At 37.7% G+C, this 16,671-nt stretch overlaps 1 protein-coding gene across 1 annotated transcript in view; it reads left to right on the top strand.

The window, feature by feature from the left end:
* LOC150090222 (uncharacterized) overlaps positions 1–16,671 on the top strand; it is a 536,661-nt gene that overhangs the window by 278,240 nt on the left and 241,750 nt on the right. Inside the window, exon 4 of the mRNA XM_090390210.1 lies at positions 11,686–11,721. Within this exon, the coding sequence (XP_090246336.1) occupies positions 11,686–11,721 (36 nt within the window). The remainder of the gene's footprint in view (positions 1–11,685; positions 11,722–16,671) is intronic.

Raw genomic sequence — 16,671 nt, 5'->3', positions numbered from 1 at the left:
TAAATTTTTGTAAACAGTAGCACATGGCATCCTTCCTTCAACTAGAAGTTACACTTAAAATAGCAAAAATTGCTAAGGGCTAAAATAGACAAAAATATACATGAACTGAGTATATTGATTCAAGTGATTCATGAGAAGTCCAGGGGCTCACATCTGGTGAGTATGGGCTTGGCACACCCAGGGTTCTGAGCTGGATATCATCATTCTTCTCTTCTTGGTGATTCCCTTCTACTTCTCTTTCTCTCTCTCTCTCTCTCTCTCTCTGTAACTTTGGAAATTTTTTTAAGCTGGTGCGGCATAAGCCTCAGGCTTCCTTGCACTATATGGCTAGTAATAATAATAACAAATAATAATAAAAGTCCATACTTTTTCATACCAACTAAGAAATATTGTTCAAGATTTAGGCCTAAATGGATGTCAGATGTACTAATTAGACATGGCTTGAATGGGTTGAGCACGCTGAATTCTGATGGGATCCTTCCACTTGTTCAGATTACGAACCTAAGGGGGCATAAATTCAAATTAAGAAAGGACAGATGTAGAATAGATGTGTGGAAATTTGCATTTAGCCAGCGGGTGGTTAATTGCTGGAACAAACTTCCATCTGTCGTTGTGGAAGTTGATAGGCTGAATAAATTTAAGGAGGAACTGGACAGGCATTTGGAGGGAATGGTGTGATTTTTTTTTTTTTTTTTTTTTTTTGGCTGATGCTGCATAAGCTCATACACTTGCTTTCTTGCATCACATGCCACTACTACTACTACTACATGTGACAGAGAAGAAAAATGCATGGGATACATATAAAATAACAAGTGACACAGAAGCCTATGATAGGTATAAGCTCACCAAATACGGAGGATGCGGAAAGGTCAAGAGAATGGCCACCACATATTCCTGGAGCAATATGGCCTTAGTCGCTGGCTAAATGCAAGTGGGTAGATAATTACAGACCTGTTAGTTTAACTTCTGTTCCAGGGATGGAGGCACTGGTTAAAGAAGCATTGCAGGATCTTCTAGACAAGATTTCAGTTATAGCTCGGGGTTTGTTAAGGGGAAGTCTTGTTTGACCAATTTGCTGGGATACTATGATGTAGTCTCAAAGGAACTGGATGCAAAGAATAATTTTGATATCATATACAGTGGATTCCGGTTATTTGGGCCACCGGTTAATCGGGGCAGCCGTTTATTTGGGGCAAATCTTAAAAAACAGAACCCAATCGAGAAAATAGCCAGGTTTGCTTCGCTTAATTGGGACAAAATACTGTTTAATCGGGGCAGGAGACCGCAGCACTGAAGATTACCCTGCGATTGTCTCTGACCGTACCACGTAGTTCGGTCGGATTTCTGAAGGTCACAACCATAAAATAATAAAAAAAATTAGCAGTCACCTGTGTATTGGGCTTTTGTGTTAGTGAAATCTATCATAAACTGATAGTATACTCGATCTTATTGAATTTGCGATAATACCGACAGCTGGAATTCTGTGGGTTATTATGGTAAAATGTGTTTACACTTCTATGGAATCTTCAATCATATAAAAAAATTAATTTTCAGAATTTTCTCTTTATTCCTATTTTTAAAGCTTCGTAATTTGTTACTCCATTCCCACTTGCCCATATTGTGTTACTTGCAATTTACTGTTTTAAATTTTAACCCCCATCCACAAATGACAGTGAACAGGAATGTCAACTAGTTTAGTTAGTATGTACATATTACAGTATGTATTAATTCTTCTGATTATCACATATATTCTTCCGAATTTCACGTATCATTTAATTTTTTAATTGGTAAGGTAGTAGAGGGTAAATTTATACTTAATATACATGTATCTTTACTTTTATAGCCTGTGGATAATATTCCTCCTATTTTCGCTAATTAGAATCGCTGTTTAATTGAATTAAAATTCAATTCACAAACGTTATCACAATGATCGGTGCTTATTACACATCATATAGTGAACGGTACTTTACAATGGTGACTCCATCGTAATGTGATTTGATTGTACACTGAACCAATTGTAAAGGAGGGGGGCATTGTATTTTTATCTATTTATGTGAAACTTCGGATAATTGGGGCAGCCGCTTAATCGGGCCAAAATGCACTAGTCCTGATGTGTCCCAAAATAACTGGAATCTGTTGTATTTGGATCTTAGAAAGGCCTTTGATACTGTTGCACATGGAAGACTGCTGCACAAATTGGAGCAGTGTGGCTTTGGAGGCAAATTGCTGCTATGGATAAAGGGGTGGTTGAGGGGGAGAAGACAGAGAGTGGTAATCAATGGACACTGCTCATCATGGGACTAATGTTATTAGTGGAGTCCCTTAGGGTTCAGGGTTGGGTCCATTGTTGTTTTTCTGTATTTATACATGATATTGATGATGGTATATCAGGCTTAATGTCCAAGTTTGCAGACGATACGAAAGTTGGCAGTGTTGTTAATGACACTAAGGACAGTGCACTGCAACAGGATCTAGAAAAGTTGCGAAGGTGGGCTGAGAGGTGGAAAATGAAGTTTAACATTGACAAATATAAAGTACTACATATGGGAAGCAGTAACCCCAGAGTAACGTATCAACTCTGTGGTACTACACTGATAGTGGTAGAGAATGAAAAGGACCTGGGGGTAATTGTGCAGGCAGATATGAAGTTTTCTGAACAGTGCAGACAGTCTGAAAGAGTAGCTCGTGGTGTCTTGTTAATGATATACTTGAATTTTTTCTAGCAGTGATAAGGAGGTGATTATCCCCTTGTATAAAAACAATGGTCCAGGCCACACCTTGAGTACTGTATACAGGTCTGGAGGCTTCATTTTAGGAAGGATGTAGAGCTGTTGGAACGAGTACAGAGAAGGGCAACAAGATTACAGGGATGGGATACACTTAAATAGAAAGGGTGCAAGAATATTTGCTGATGCTATCGAGGCAGTGTTAGGTGGGTCGGAAATCTGCTAGCTTGGGGGGAGACAAAGGACCAATAGATTGACAGTAGCCCACTGGCAGAGGTGAAAGAGATTCTTGCACTGCTTCTATTAGAATGAGCAGAAGCCTGAAAAACAAGATGCATGGTATTTCAGAGGACTGCTGGGAGCCATTGCGGTACAAGTAAACACATGGGTTGTGTTAGGGTAGCTAAGAATAGAAACAGGTGCAGGTATACTTGCGTGTACACCAATGCTAGGAGTTTAGTAAATAAATTTGATGAATTTGAGGTATTGCTCAAAACATCGAAGGCAGATATTGTTGGGATATCAGAGACGTGGTGTCACACAGATATAAGGGATGCGGAACTGCAATTTGGGGAGTACAACGTCTACAGAAAGGACAGACAGGATAGGAAGGGGGGAGGTGTTATGCTATTAGTTAAGAAACACATAAAAACCAAGGAAGTGAAGCCAGTCGACATCGCTGGACAGTGCAGTGTGGAGTCAGTTTGGTGTGACATAAACATTGGGAGATCAAAATTGAGAGTAGGAGTGTGCTATAGGCCTAATGACTCTGATGAGTATAATAAGGAACTGTACAGGGAAATAGAGTGGGCCAGTAAATCAGAGTGTCTTATAATGGGAGATTTTAATTTCCCAGATATTGACTGGATTTTGGGGGCTGGTTACTCACACACTAGCAGGGCTTTTGTAGATTTATTGGATGATTGTTTTCTACATCAGCATGTTCGGGAGGCAACTAGAGGAAGTAATACTCTTGATTTGATTATCAGCAGTGATTCTTCATGCATTAAAAATCTGCAGATAAATGAACCACTAGGTGGCAGTGATCACAGTGTGCTGAAGTGGGAGTTACTCAAAGAGGTAACTACCATTAGGGTTAAAGGGAAGGGTTATTGCTTCCGTAAAGGCAACTACGATGGACTCAGACAGTATTTAAATTCTATACAGTGGGACCAACTGATGATGTTACCAACAGCAAATTCAAAATGGGAAGCATTCAAAGAACTTATCTTGGAAGCTACTAGGCTTTACATACCAACTAAGAAATATTGTTCAAGGTTTAGGCCAAAATGGATGTCAGATGAACTAATGAGGCATATGGCAGAGAAGAAAAATGCATGGGATACATACAAATTAACACATGACACAGAAGCCTATGATAGATACAAGTTGATATGCAACCAAGTTACAAAGGAGGTTAGGCAGGCGAAGGCAGATTACGAGAAATCCTTGGCAAGGGATGCAAAGAAAAACAGCAAAGAGTTCTTTACTTACGTAAACTCTAGAAGGAAGGGGATGAATCAGATTGGTCCACTTGATATTAATGGGTCAAGTGTTGATGATCCTGCTCAGGTAGCTAACAAACTAAATGAATATTTTGCATCGACATTCACACATGAGGAGTTATTCAGCGAGGGGAATGCCAGAGGTGTATTCAACTCTAGCAGTAAGCTACAGAATCTTGAAATAACTGGGAGTAAAGTGGAGGAGAAACTGTTGAAGATAAACACAAGAAAGGCACCCGGGGTGGATGGGATCTATCCAGTTATACTAAAGGAGGCAGCAAAGGAAGTAAGCAAACCCTTAGCCATAAGTATGAGAGCTTCCTTGGACTCAGGGGAGGTACCCATGGACTGGAAATGTGCAAATGTGACCCCAATTCACAAAGGAGGATCAAAGGCTGACACAAGTAATTATAGACCTGTGAGCTTAACTTCTGTTCCAGGAAAATTAATGGAGGCACTGGTTAAAGAAGCACTGCAGGATCATTTAGACAAGACTTCAGTTATAGCTCAGACACAGCATGGTTTTGTTAAGGGGAAGTCTTGCCTGACCAACTTGATTGGATACTATGATGTAGTCACAAAAGAACTGGATGCAGGGAATAACTTTGATATTATATACTTGGATCTTAGAAAGGCTTTTGATACTGATTTGATTTGGAAGACTGCTACACAAATTGGAGCAGTGTGACATTGGAGGCAAATTGCTGCTATGGATAAAGGGGTGGTTGAGGGGGAGAAGACAGAGAGTGGTAATCAATGGACACTGCTCATCGTGGACTGATGTTATTAGTGCAGTCCCTCAGGGCTCAGTGTTGGGTCCATTGTTGTTTTCTGTATTTATAAATGATATTGATGATGGTATATCGGGCTTAATGTCCAAGTTTGCAGACGGTACAAAGGTTGGCAGGGTTGTCAAGGGCACTACTGACACTATGCTGCTGCAACAGGATCTGGAAAGGTTGAGTAGATGGGCTGAGAGGTGGCAAATGAAGTTTAACATTGACAAATGTAAAGTACTACACATGGGAAACAGCAACCCCAGAGCAACGTATCAACTCTGTGGTACAACACTGACAGTGGTAAAGAATGAAAGGGACTTGGGGGTGGTTGTGCAGGCAGATATGAAGTTCTCTGAGCAGTGCAGATGGGCTGCAAGAGTAGCTCAAGGAGTATTGTCAATGATATACAGGAATTTTTCCAGCAGGGATAAGGAGGTGATTATTCCATTGTATCAGGCGATGGTCAGGCCACACCTAGAGTACTGTATACAGGTCTGGAGGCCTCATTTCAAGAAGGATGTAGAGCTGCTGGAACGAGTACAGAGAAGGGCAACAAGATTAGTGAATGGAACAAAGGGGTGCTCTTACGAAGAAAGGCTTAAGTTTTGCAAATTACAGTGTCTGGAGACTAGGCACCAGCGAGGTGATCTGATAGAGGTGTATAAAGCCTTGAATGGTTTAAGCATGCTCAATGCTGATGGGATTCTTCTTCTAGCTCAGAAAAATCACCTGAGAGGGCATAAATTCAAATTGAGGAAAGACAGATGTAGGATAGACGTGCGGAAATTTGCCTTTAGCCAGCGGGTGGTTGGTTGGTGGAACAGACTTCCATCCCTTGTGGTGGAGGTTGATAGCCTAAATAAGTTTAAGGCTCAGCTGGACAGGTATTTTGAACGAACAGAGGGGTGAAGTGGAAGTGGTTTATTTTATTTTATTTTATTTTATTTATTTTTTTTTTTGGCTGATGCTGCATAAGCTTGCTTTCTTGCATCAAATGCCTCTACTAATGCTAATGCTAATTAGTGAATGGAACAAAGGGTTGCTCTTATGAAAAAAGGCTTAAATTTTGCAAATTACAGTGTCTGGAGACTAGGCACCTGTGAGGTGATCTGATTGAGGTGTATAAAGCCTTGAATGGTTTGAGCAAGCTCAATGCTGATAGGATACTTCCTCTTGCTCAGAATAATCACCTGAGAGGTCATAAATTCAAATTGAGGAAAGACAGATGTAGGATAGACGTGCGGAAGTTTGCCTTTAGACAGCGGGTAGTTGGTTAGGGAAACAAACTTCCATCTGTTGAAGAAGTTGATAGCTTAAATAGATTCAAGGCGGAACTTGACAAACATTTCAAGCGAGTGGATGGGTGAAATAAGGGTGGGTTTTTTTTTTTTTTTTTTTGGTTGATGCTATATAAACTTGCTTTCTTGCATCATGTGCCTATGCTAATGTCATGCGACTTCACTTCAGCACTATAATAGGTCAGACAGTTTGGTTTTGATTTAGTTTTCTCAAAACACAGTAAAGTCTGGGTCATCAAAAATAAATACATGGCAAAATTAGTAAATCAGTAGGACCGAAGTAAAGCCTTTCAAAAGAAAAAATTATACAGTTGAAGAAAATTTCTATCAGCATGGCCCACACTTGTAGGTAGAAGGAATTTGTTTTGTAGAGACGGGATACACTTAAACAAAGGTGGTGCAAAAGTTTTTGCCAGTATTATTGAGGATACCTTAAAGGTTCAGGGGAACTGCTAGTTAGGATAATACTGACATGCATATATCTGATAATATTGGTTAAAGTAACTCTTGCATATACCTCAAGAGTTGTTATCTTTTACCCCAACTGGACATATTATCTTGATGTTCTGGGAGCAGAAACGTCTGAAGTGAGTGGGTAGCTAATGCCAGGGAAGAGAGCCTAAAAAACTTCAAGGGTTGTGTTAGAGTAATTAAATATACAAGAACAGTAAGTCTTAATTGTTTATATAGTAATGTTAGAAGTGTCGTCAATAAAATGAGCGAATTTGAACTGCTGGTTAAAACAAGTAACACGGACATAATAGGGCTTACGGAGATGTGGTGCCACCTGGAAATAGGGGATGATGAGTTTCAGTATGGCTTGTATAATGTATTTAGGAAGGATAGGGTAGATAGAAGGGGTGGTGAGGTAATACTTCTTATCAGAAGCAGCCTGAGTGCGATGATAGCTTTCCCGGATTCAGATGTTTCACATGCTAGTATAGAATCTGTATGGTGTGAGATAGTTGGAAACAAAAGTATAATGCGAGTAGGAGTAATCTACCGACCAGGTGATTGTGAAGATTATGACGAAAGCCTCTACATGCAATGGAATGGGCAAGTAAGCGTCAATGTCTTATTATTGGTGATTTCAATTTGCCTCTAATTGATTGGAGTAAATGGGGAGGAAACTCGACATGGGGAACAAAATTTTTAAATCAACTAGATGACTGTTATTTGTATCAACATGTCAGGGAAAGTACTAGAGAAAAGAATATCCTAGACCTCATAATAATCCATGAATCAGATGACAACAGGGCTGACAGTAGAGAAACCAGTAGCACGAAGTGATCATGGAGTTCTATGGTGGATGAAGAGAGAGAGGTAGCAGTATCAAAAGGCAAAGGAATGGGTTTTAATTTCAGAAAAGGAAATTACGATGCCTTAAGGTGCTACATGGCCTCTATTAACTGGGTAGATATTGCACAGAGAATGAATACAATTGAACTGTGGTATGCTTTTAAAACATTAATCACAGATGCCTTGAATGTGTATTTACCATTAAAAAAATACTCCACAAGGAGAGTTCCAAGTTGGATGAATAGTGAAGTTGCCACATTACTTGAGCAGAAAAAGATGACATGGAAAGGTTACAGAGCAATAAAAAGTACTGAAGCCTATAACAGCTACAAGATGATCTGTAATAGAGCCACAATAAAGGTTCAACAGGCAAAGGCAGTTTATGAGAAATCACTAGCAAACAGAGCAAAGAGGGGGGGAGGGATAAGGAATTCTTCACATATATAAATACCAAGAAGAGTAGAACAAACCAGATCGGACCTTTACATAAGGGAAAGGGGATAGTATTAAATACACCAGCTGCCTTTGCAGATGAACTCAACAGTTATTTTACATTGATATTTACAAATGAAAAACCTTTTGTGGCAATGGGAAATTGTTGGAGCGAAGTTGAAAAAAATGTAATTAATGATATTGAAATTTCGCAAGATTATTTCATGAAAAAACTTTCGAGCCTACAGGCCAGTAAGGATACTGGAGTTGATGGAATATACCCTGTAATCTTTAGGGAGGTGGCAAGTGAGTGCATTGAACCATTGAGGCTAATTATGCGAGCATCAGTAGACTCTGGGGAGATTCCCTTGGATTGGAAAAGTGCCAATGTATCTCCCATACATAAGGGTGGCTCTAAGAGTGAAGTGGGAAATTATTGACCTGTCAGTCTGACTTCAGTGGTAGGGAAAATCATGGAGGCAATGATCAAGAGTGGAATTCAGGATCATTTGGTTCGAATTGAAATTCTCAAGGATACTCAGCATGGTTTTGTAAAGGGAGAATGATGTTTAACAAATCTGGTTCACTATTTTGAAAGGGTCACTCATGAGCTGGATTTAGGGAATAATTTCAACATTGTTTATTTAGATTTCAGCGAAGCTTTTGACTCAGTCCCACATGAGCGGTTGCTTTATAAGCTGGAAGAGGTTGGAATCACTGGGAAAATCCTTAGATGGATAGAAGGATGACTTCAGGGCAGGAGGCAGAGGGTTGTGATAAATGGCTATTCCTCAGATTGGGTTGGTGTAAGAAGTGGGGTTCCCCAAGGATCAGTATTTGGACCACTGTTGTTCTTAATTTTCATAAACGACATCGATGAAGGGATAGAGGGCGTGATGTCTAAATTTGCAGATGATTTTAAAATTGGTAGAGTAATTAATGATCACTGTCAAGCTGAGTTTCTTCAGAGCGACCTAGATAGACTTCAGGAATGATCAGAAAAATGGCAGCTATGCTTTAATCCAACAAAGTGTAAGGTATTACACCTGGTAAACAGTAATCCCAAAATAACTTATTCACTTGGTGGAGTTCAACTAAACGCAGTACTGGAGAAAAGGGACTTGGGTGCTATGATACGGTCAGACATGAAATTCTCTGAGCATTGTAAACAGGTTGCAAGGAAGGCCCATGGTGTCCTATCTATGATCTATCGAACTTTTGCAAGTAGAGATAGGGACGTGATAATCCCATTATATAAGGCTTAGACCACACTTGGAATACTGTGTTCAAGTATGTAGACCGCACCTAAAGAAAGACATCGAGCTTCTTGAAAGGGTGCAAAGATGGGTAACTCGCCTGGTGAGATCGGCAAAAGGGAGTTCTTATGAAGAAAGACTTCGAATATGTGGGTTGCAGAGTTTGAAAACTAGACACCTTAGAGGAGATTTGATTGAGGTATTTAATGATCACTGAGCGGCATCAGTAAAATGAATGAGGACGAAATTTTCAAGATTATAAATGATGCTAGAACTAGGGGACATAAATTGAAGTTACGGGGGGAAATGTTTAGATTGGACTGCAGGAAGTTTTATTTTAGCCAGCGAGTTATAAATTACTGGAATAAGTTGCCTACATGGGTGGTAGAGGCTGGCAGTTTGGAGAAATTCAAAAGTCATCTGGATAGTACCTTCAGGTGAGGGAAGCGCATAGGTTGATAGGTTTAATTTCCTTTTCTTTTATTAATTATTATTTATTTTATTTTTTTCATTTTTTTTTATTTATTTTATTTTTTTCATTTTTTTATTTATTTTATTTTTTTTTTCATTTTTTTATTTATTTTTTTTTTTCATCATTGTTTTATTGGGTTTTTTTTTTTTTTTGGCTGATGCAGCATAAGCCATAGGCTTTCTTGCACCATGCATCCATTACTAATACTAATACTGAAAATTAAAGATAATCGATAGAGATAGGAGTGGTGGAACAAAATGCAGTATACTTCATGAGTCTGAAATTCCAGAAGGAACAATTTATGGTTGGATGAAAGAGGAACTAAAATTGCATTTATTCCTATACTCTGTAGAAGATTAATTAGGGAAAGAAAACTAGACTTTGTGAAAACAGTGATATGCACCAATGCTTATACAGGTGTTTTCATTAGAAGTGTAGTGAAGGAGTACCAATAAATGGGGTAAATTTTAAAGCACAAGCACTTAAGTTTCATAAGCTGCTTGTTGGAGATGATGACACATTTGCAGTTTTTGAACGATGGCTTTGGAGCTTGAAGGCATTGAAAAAATGCCTTTAATTAAAGAGACACCATTAAAAAAGGCACCTTTTTAATTTCACCAAAAAAGTGGGCATGAAAACTAACAAAGTGAGAATTACTGTGTTACTCTGCACAAACAAGACTGGAAATCACAGGCCAAGGCCATTGTGCATTGAGGAAAAGTCCAAGTCCCCAGTGTTTTAAGCACATCACCATGAAATCTCTGCCTGTGATTTATAAAAATAGCTCCAACACTTGGATGATGAGTGATAATTTTGGTTCATAGTTTGAAAGTGAGTTTGTACCATTGGTGAGATGCTACTTGCTTTCCAAAAAACTTGAAGAAAAGGCTCTGTTACTGTTGGATCACTGCTCAGCTCATTCTTTGGCTAATGTCCTGGAATCGAAAGATTGCAGGATCAGAGTTGCATTTCTGCTACAGAACACAACTGTACTAATTTGGCCCATGGATCAGGGCATTATCCAAGGCTTCAAAGCCTACTGTTGCGATGAGCTACTTGCTAGTGTTGCAAACTCAAAAATTCATGTTCTAGAATAGCTGGAAACATTAACATACACTATTGGATTAGCATGGGGAGAAAAATAAGTTCAACAGCAACTGAAAACTGCTGGAAAGATTGTGTTGGAAAAGATGAGATCACTAATAATAACCTTCAATTAGCAGTATTTTCAGAACAAGAAGCAAAGGCTGCCTGTAATATACTTGGTGGCAGTCTTGGAGCAAATGACCTGCTTACTTAGATTGAGATGGATGCAGAAACTCCAGTTGTGCATTACCTTAATGAGGAAGAAATTGCAGCCTCTGTGAACAGTGGGAAGACAATCGACAAACAAAAGGCCAGTGACATGGGGAGTGACTCAAAAGATAATATGGATGATTTTTGAAAGGAAAACAGCACCAGAAATTATCAAAGTTCTTGAAAATATTAACGAGGTGATGGTGTGGTTAGAACGTCAGAGTGATAGTGAACATCTTCATTTATTACATATGACCATTAAAAATTATGTACTAAAAAAACTGTGTTTTGTCACAAACTAAATTACATGACTGTTTTAGATTGGATGTGTAAACACAACAGCATTGTCTACGCATCTGTTCTGAAATAAAAAAAATAATAAAAAAAAACTGGGAAAAAAAATGGTAAATTTTTTTTAGCTATAATGTGCTTTGCTTATATGCTTATAATGCAGTTATTAAAGTTTTCACCTTAACCCATGTTATATTGAGGTTGCATTGTGTGTGTGTGTGTGTGTGTGTGTGTGTGTGTGTGTGTGTGTGTGTGTGTGTGTGTGTGTGTGTGTGTGTGTGTGTGTGTAAGTCAATATTAAATTATTGATATATTTTCTTTTCTTATTTAGGTCAGTAGCCATGAAAGTCTAGAAAAAGGATACATGGTGAGTACATCTGCCATATCTCCATCCTTTGTAAAAGTAATGTAAAAGTTGCATAATAATATCATTTTTAAATTGGTTTTATTGGACCAGTTTCTGTATTTTTCAGTTCTCTTAAGAATTACTTTTTTTTATTTTTTTTTTATTATAAAAATTTCTGCATTACTGCATTGTAATACATGAAGGAACAATTTTCTTGTGATTGGAGCAAAAATAATTATGTGCTAGCCAAACCTATATTCGAGTCAAAAATTTCTGCATTACTGCATTGTAATACATGAAGGAACAATTTTCTTGTGATTGGAGCAAAAATAATTATGTGCTAGCCAAACCTATATTCGAGTCATTATTTATTTAGCACTTTCGTTCATGAGCTTGCTGAATGAGTGGGTTCAATTAGTGATGTTTTAACTATGGCTAGCTCTGTGGGGTGTCTTTTTTTTAGTGGAATTTTTAGAAAACTATGAAATAATTATGAAAATTATGACTATATGAAATTATGCTAAAAATCGAATCAAAAAGTTTAAAAACTATTAAAAAATTTGAAACAAATAAAAAAATCATTAAAATGAAAATCATATAAAGAAGCTTAATACAATAATAATACAATCTGCTATATCTATTTATTTATCATTTCTTGATCAGAAATGCAGAAAATATCAGCTTTTTTTAAACCAAAATCAGAAAAAAACTACCAAGAGATGTGATCTCCTCTTTTAATTTACAAAACTATTTTTGTGTTGCCATCTATTAAAACTGTGTACTATCAGTTGGAAACAGGTAGGAGATAGCAGCAGGGGTAATTGTCCAGACCAATGTGAAGTTCTCTAAACAGTACCACCAGGCTGTTAGGTCAGCTTATGGAGTTCTGTCAATAATATAGAGGAATTTTCATAATAGGGACAAGGAGGTGATTATCCCATTGTATAATACCCCCCTGTGCCGTCAGACAACTAACACACTGTATAAGACAGTAGTTAGACTGCACTCTGATTACTGAACGGGTGCAGAAAGAGCAACCAGATTAGTCAAGAAACCAAAGGGAGCACTCTTACCACAAAAAAACTTTCAGGTCTGTAAATTACAGCTGTTGGAAACTGTGCACCTGTGAAGAGATGTGATTGAAGTGTTTAAGGCTTTAAGTGGATTGAGTGCCTACTTGCCAATGCTACCAGTATGCACCACAAGTTTTGCTAGCATTGGCAGGCAGCAGCCAGACAGCAGTCGGTGTATAGTCTGATGATAGGTAGGTAGATAAATGTATAGTGCAGTGGTTTTCAACCTTTTTTTTAATAACGGCACCCCTAAGTAATTTATTTTATTTTGTGGCACCCCTACTCAATTTTCTGTCTGTTCGATCCGGATTTTCTCTCTCTCTCTCTCTCTCTGTATATATATATATATATATATATATAATATTAAAAATATATATGTTATATGATAGTTATTACAATAATATAATTATAAAAATTAAATTTCATAATACAAATTATATATATACAGTATATAATAATTTTATTCTTTATGTAGAGGTACTAAGTAAACATCAATTATAGATCACCACAAAATTAAAAAGATACTGTACACCTTTTTATAATGAAATAAACATATAAATTTAAAAAAAAAGAATTAAGTTTAAGTCATTTAAGCCCAAATTATGTGGCACCCCGGTTGAAAACCACTGGTATAGTGGTTTGGGCTATAAGCTTAATAAACTATATTATTATCTTGCATGGTAAAAGAGTGGTTATTTTAACAATTAATTATCATAGTGGTCACATCCCTATTATCTCTAAAATACAAACTAAGCTGACTCCTCAGTTTTCAAGTCACACTTCCATGGAAACTTCCATATGACAAATTGGAATAATTACTCAAAACACACCCATCTTGATGATCAGTTAATTCAGTCTTCTCCTATTGAAAATGTAACCTCATATATCACTAACCAATTATTAGCTGTTGCCACTATGTTATTACCAAAATCATGAGCAGGTAGACAACTTTGCAATCACTGGTGGAATAGGGAGAGTGACTTTGAAATCAAGGAGGATTACAGCCTAGAACCAATTCCATAAATTTCTCACAGTTTCGAACCTCATTAATTACAAAAAAAAAAAGCTGAAGCATGGTGAATCAGATGAAAGATCAAACAGGTTCCTCCTATCCATATAATAAACCTTTTACATTAATAGAACTTAAACAGATACAATTCTTCTAGCATTGCTGCATATCCAGATAGCAGCTGCTACATCATGCTGCAACATCTTAATGAGAAAGCTATGCCCTCCCTATTGATCTTTTACAACTGGATCTTGAGAGAAAACATATATCCCTCCCAGGGTGTGCGATATTCAGTTGTATTGGCCTTCCTGAAATCAGGGAAAGAGCTCTTCATTACCAAATAATTATAGACCAATCTCCCTTACTAGTTGCTTAGGCAAGATACTGGAAAATATGGTATATTGGAGATGTGTAGGATCTAAAAAACACTCAATTGACCTTCAGTATAGCTTTCAAAAGAACCAATCCTTGACCTTCAGTATAGCTTTCAAAAGAACTTTATATTGAAGCTGAAGCTAACATCTGCAATGCATTTGTTAAGAGACAATGTTTGGTGAAAGTATTGCTAGATATTGAAAAAGCCTCTGACACTACATGGAGACATGGCATCATCAAAGACCTACATAATTTTGGCTTAAGCAGTTACTTGACCCAAATGATACAGAACTCCCTCAACCTTAGGACTTTTCAGGTTTGCTGCTAGACTTCATTATACTCCGTATGTGTTCAAGAAGAGAGTGTACACAATATTCCCTTCTCAGTGCAACATTATTTGCAGTCAGAGTAAAACAGCATAACCCAAGACATCCTCGCCACTGTTGAAGCATACATGTTATCTCACCATTTCCTGTCACTCTCAAAATATAATTATCATAGAAAGACAACTCCAATTGGCATTAAAAAAAATTACAATATTGGACTCTGCAAAATGGAGACTAAATATATGAGGAAAAGTACAGCCATCCACTTCTGCAAACAACATGCATTATATCATTACCCCCCCAGGGGCTAACATCTGGTGAGTATGGGCTTGGCACACCCAGAGTCCTGAGCTGGATATCATCATTCTTCTCTTTCTTGGTGATTCCTTTCTACTTCTGACTTGCTCTCTCTCTCTCTCTCAGGGTAACTCGGAAATAATTTTTTTTGGCTGTTGCAGCATAAGCCTCAGGCTTCCTTGCATCATATGTCTAATAATAATATCATGACCTCAAACTTTGAATAAAGAATAATCTGATCCCAGTTCTAATTTTCTGGGCTTGATAATGGATAATAAACTTAAATTTCAGGCTCAGGTAACAACATGACACTGAATTTACTGCTTAAAGAAACAAAATATTCTCCAAATGGTATCAGTTACATTGTGGGGCGCAGACCCACAATATTCACTATTATATCACTGTTATATTATAATAGTATATTATATTATATTATAAGATATTCACTATTATATCTCTGTAAGGCATTAATCAGGTTGTGGCTTGATTACAGATCCCTCAACCAGGAAAAGTGTTTTTCAATGACTTTGTACCATTCAGTATAGTGTTCTTCAGACAGCTCTTGGAGCATTTAGAATTTTCTCAGTGCACAGTTTGTATATTGAAGCTAATGAACACCATTATCTCTTTGAAGGCAATCCCCCCCCCTCCCCCCACACACTGATGTCTGTATGCTAAAAAAAATACACAACTGGAATTTGGATTTCAGTAACATTCATCAGGATACTTATTTGCCTAATTCACCATGGAGGACTCTTACTCCTCACTCTGATGACTCCTACACACAATGGGCGCCTCCGTAGCTAGGTGGGAAGGAGCAGCAGTGCGTAGCACACGCTTCTTGATTAGACCGGGGTTCGAGCCCATCACCACCAAATACAGAGGATGAGGAAAGGTCAGGGAATGACCACCGCATATCCCGGAGCAATATGGCCTTAGTTGTTAATGCTGCTAAAAACCAAATAACAAACAAACAAACCTACACACAATGAGGTAAAAATAGTTTAGTGTGCCAGTCCATAGTTTTCAACAACTGCATGCTGCCTATTCCTTAGAAATTCATATAAATTTACAGTATACACAGATGGTGTGGCATCTGACAGTCACATAGATACAACAGTAATTTTTTCTTCCTTCACAGACAGTATTTCACTATCCGTGGAATGTAGCATATGAACAGCTGAGCTGTTCACAATCCAGCTATCCTTAATAGAAACCTGCAGTTTTCCGTATGATTGCCATAATTTATACAGATTTCCTCTGTGTAGTATCAGCTATTCAAAATAATCTGTTCTCTTCTCATCCAGTTTTGAAAAACATCAGAAGTCATCTTCAGCACTATCAAGAACAAGGTAAAGAAATAATACTCTTCTGATACTGGGACTCTCAGGTATTCAAGGAAATGAAACAGCAGATCATGCAGCTGAACAAATTATAGAAGAAGACTGACCACAAACTGGCTCAGTCTTCTTCTCTAGTTCCCTACATGTATTTTAAGAGCATTACCCATAAAGCGTGTAGCCTTCAGTGAGCACAGATATGGACAGAACAAACTTATAACAAACTTGGTCACATTAAAACTGAACCTCAAAAATTTTCTCAGACAGATAAAACTTTGTGCCTGCATTGTTATTCACATTGACATGCTACTGATAATTCAATTTTTGAGTGAATTTCAGAGACACACATTTAGGCTTTAGCTGCCCTAGTCTCCATGCACAACAACAGCTTTCCCTATTTCTGAGTGGCACCATGTTTCTGATATACCTATGATGTCTGTGTTTGAGGACTTAACCAATACTTCAAATTCATGAAATTATTTACTATATGCCTAGTATTAGTATAAGCAGATATACACTGAGTGATCACTGAATTATGACCACCCCCTATG

This window comes from Mastigoproctus giganteus, chromosome 2 (genome assembly GCF_048544385.1).
Source record: "Mastigoproctus giganteus isolate SK-2022 chromosome 2, ASM4854438v1, whole genome shotgun sequence".
NCBI classification, from domain to species: Eukaryota; Metazoa; Arthropoda; class Arachnida; order Uropygi; family Thelyphonidae; genus Mastigoproctus; species Mastigoproctus giganteus.
This window is presented reverse-complemented; position numbering and strand designations above follow the sequence as displayed.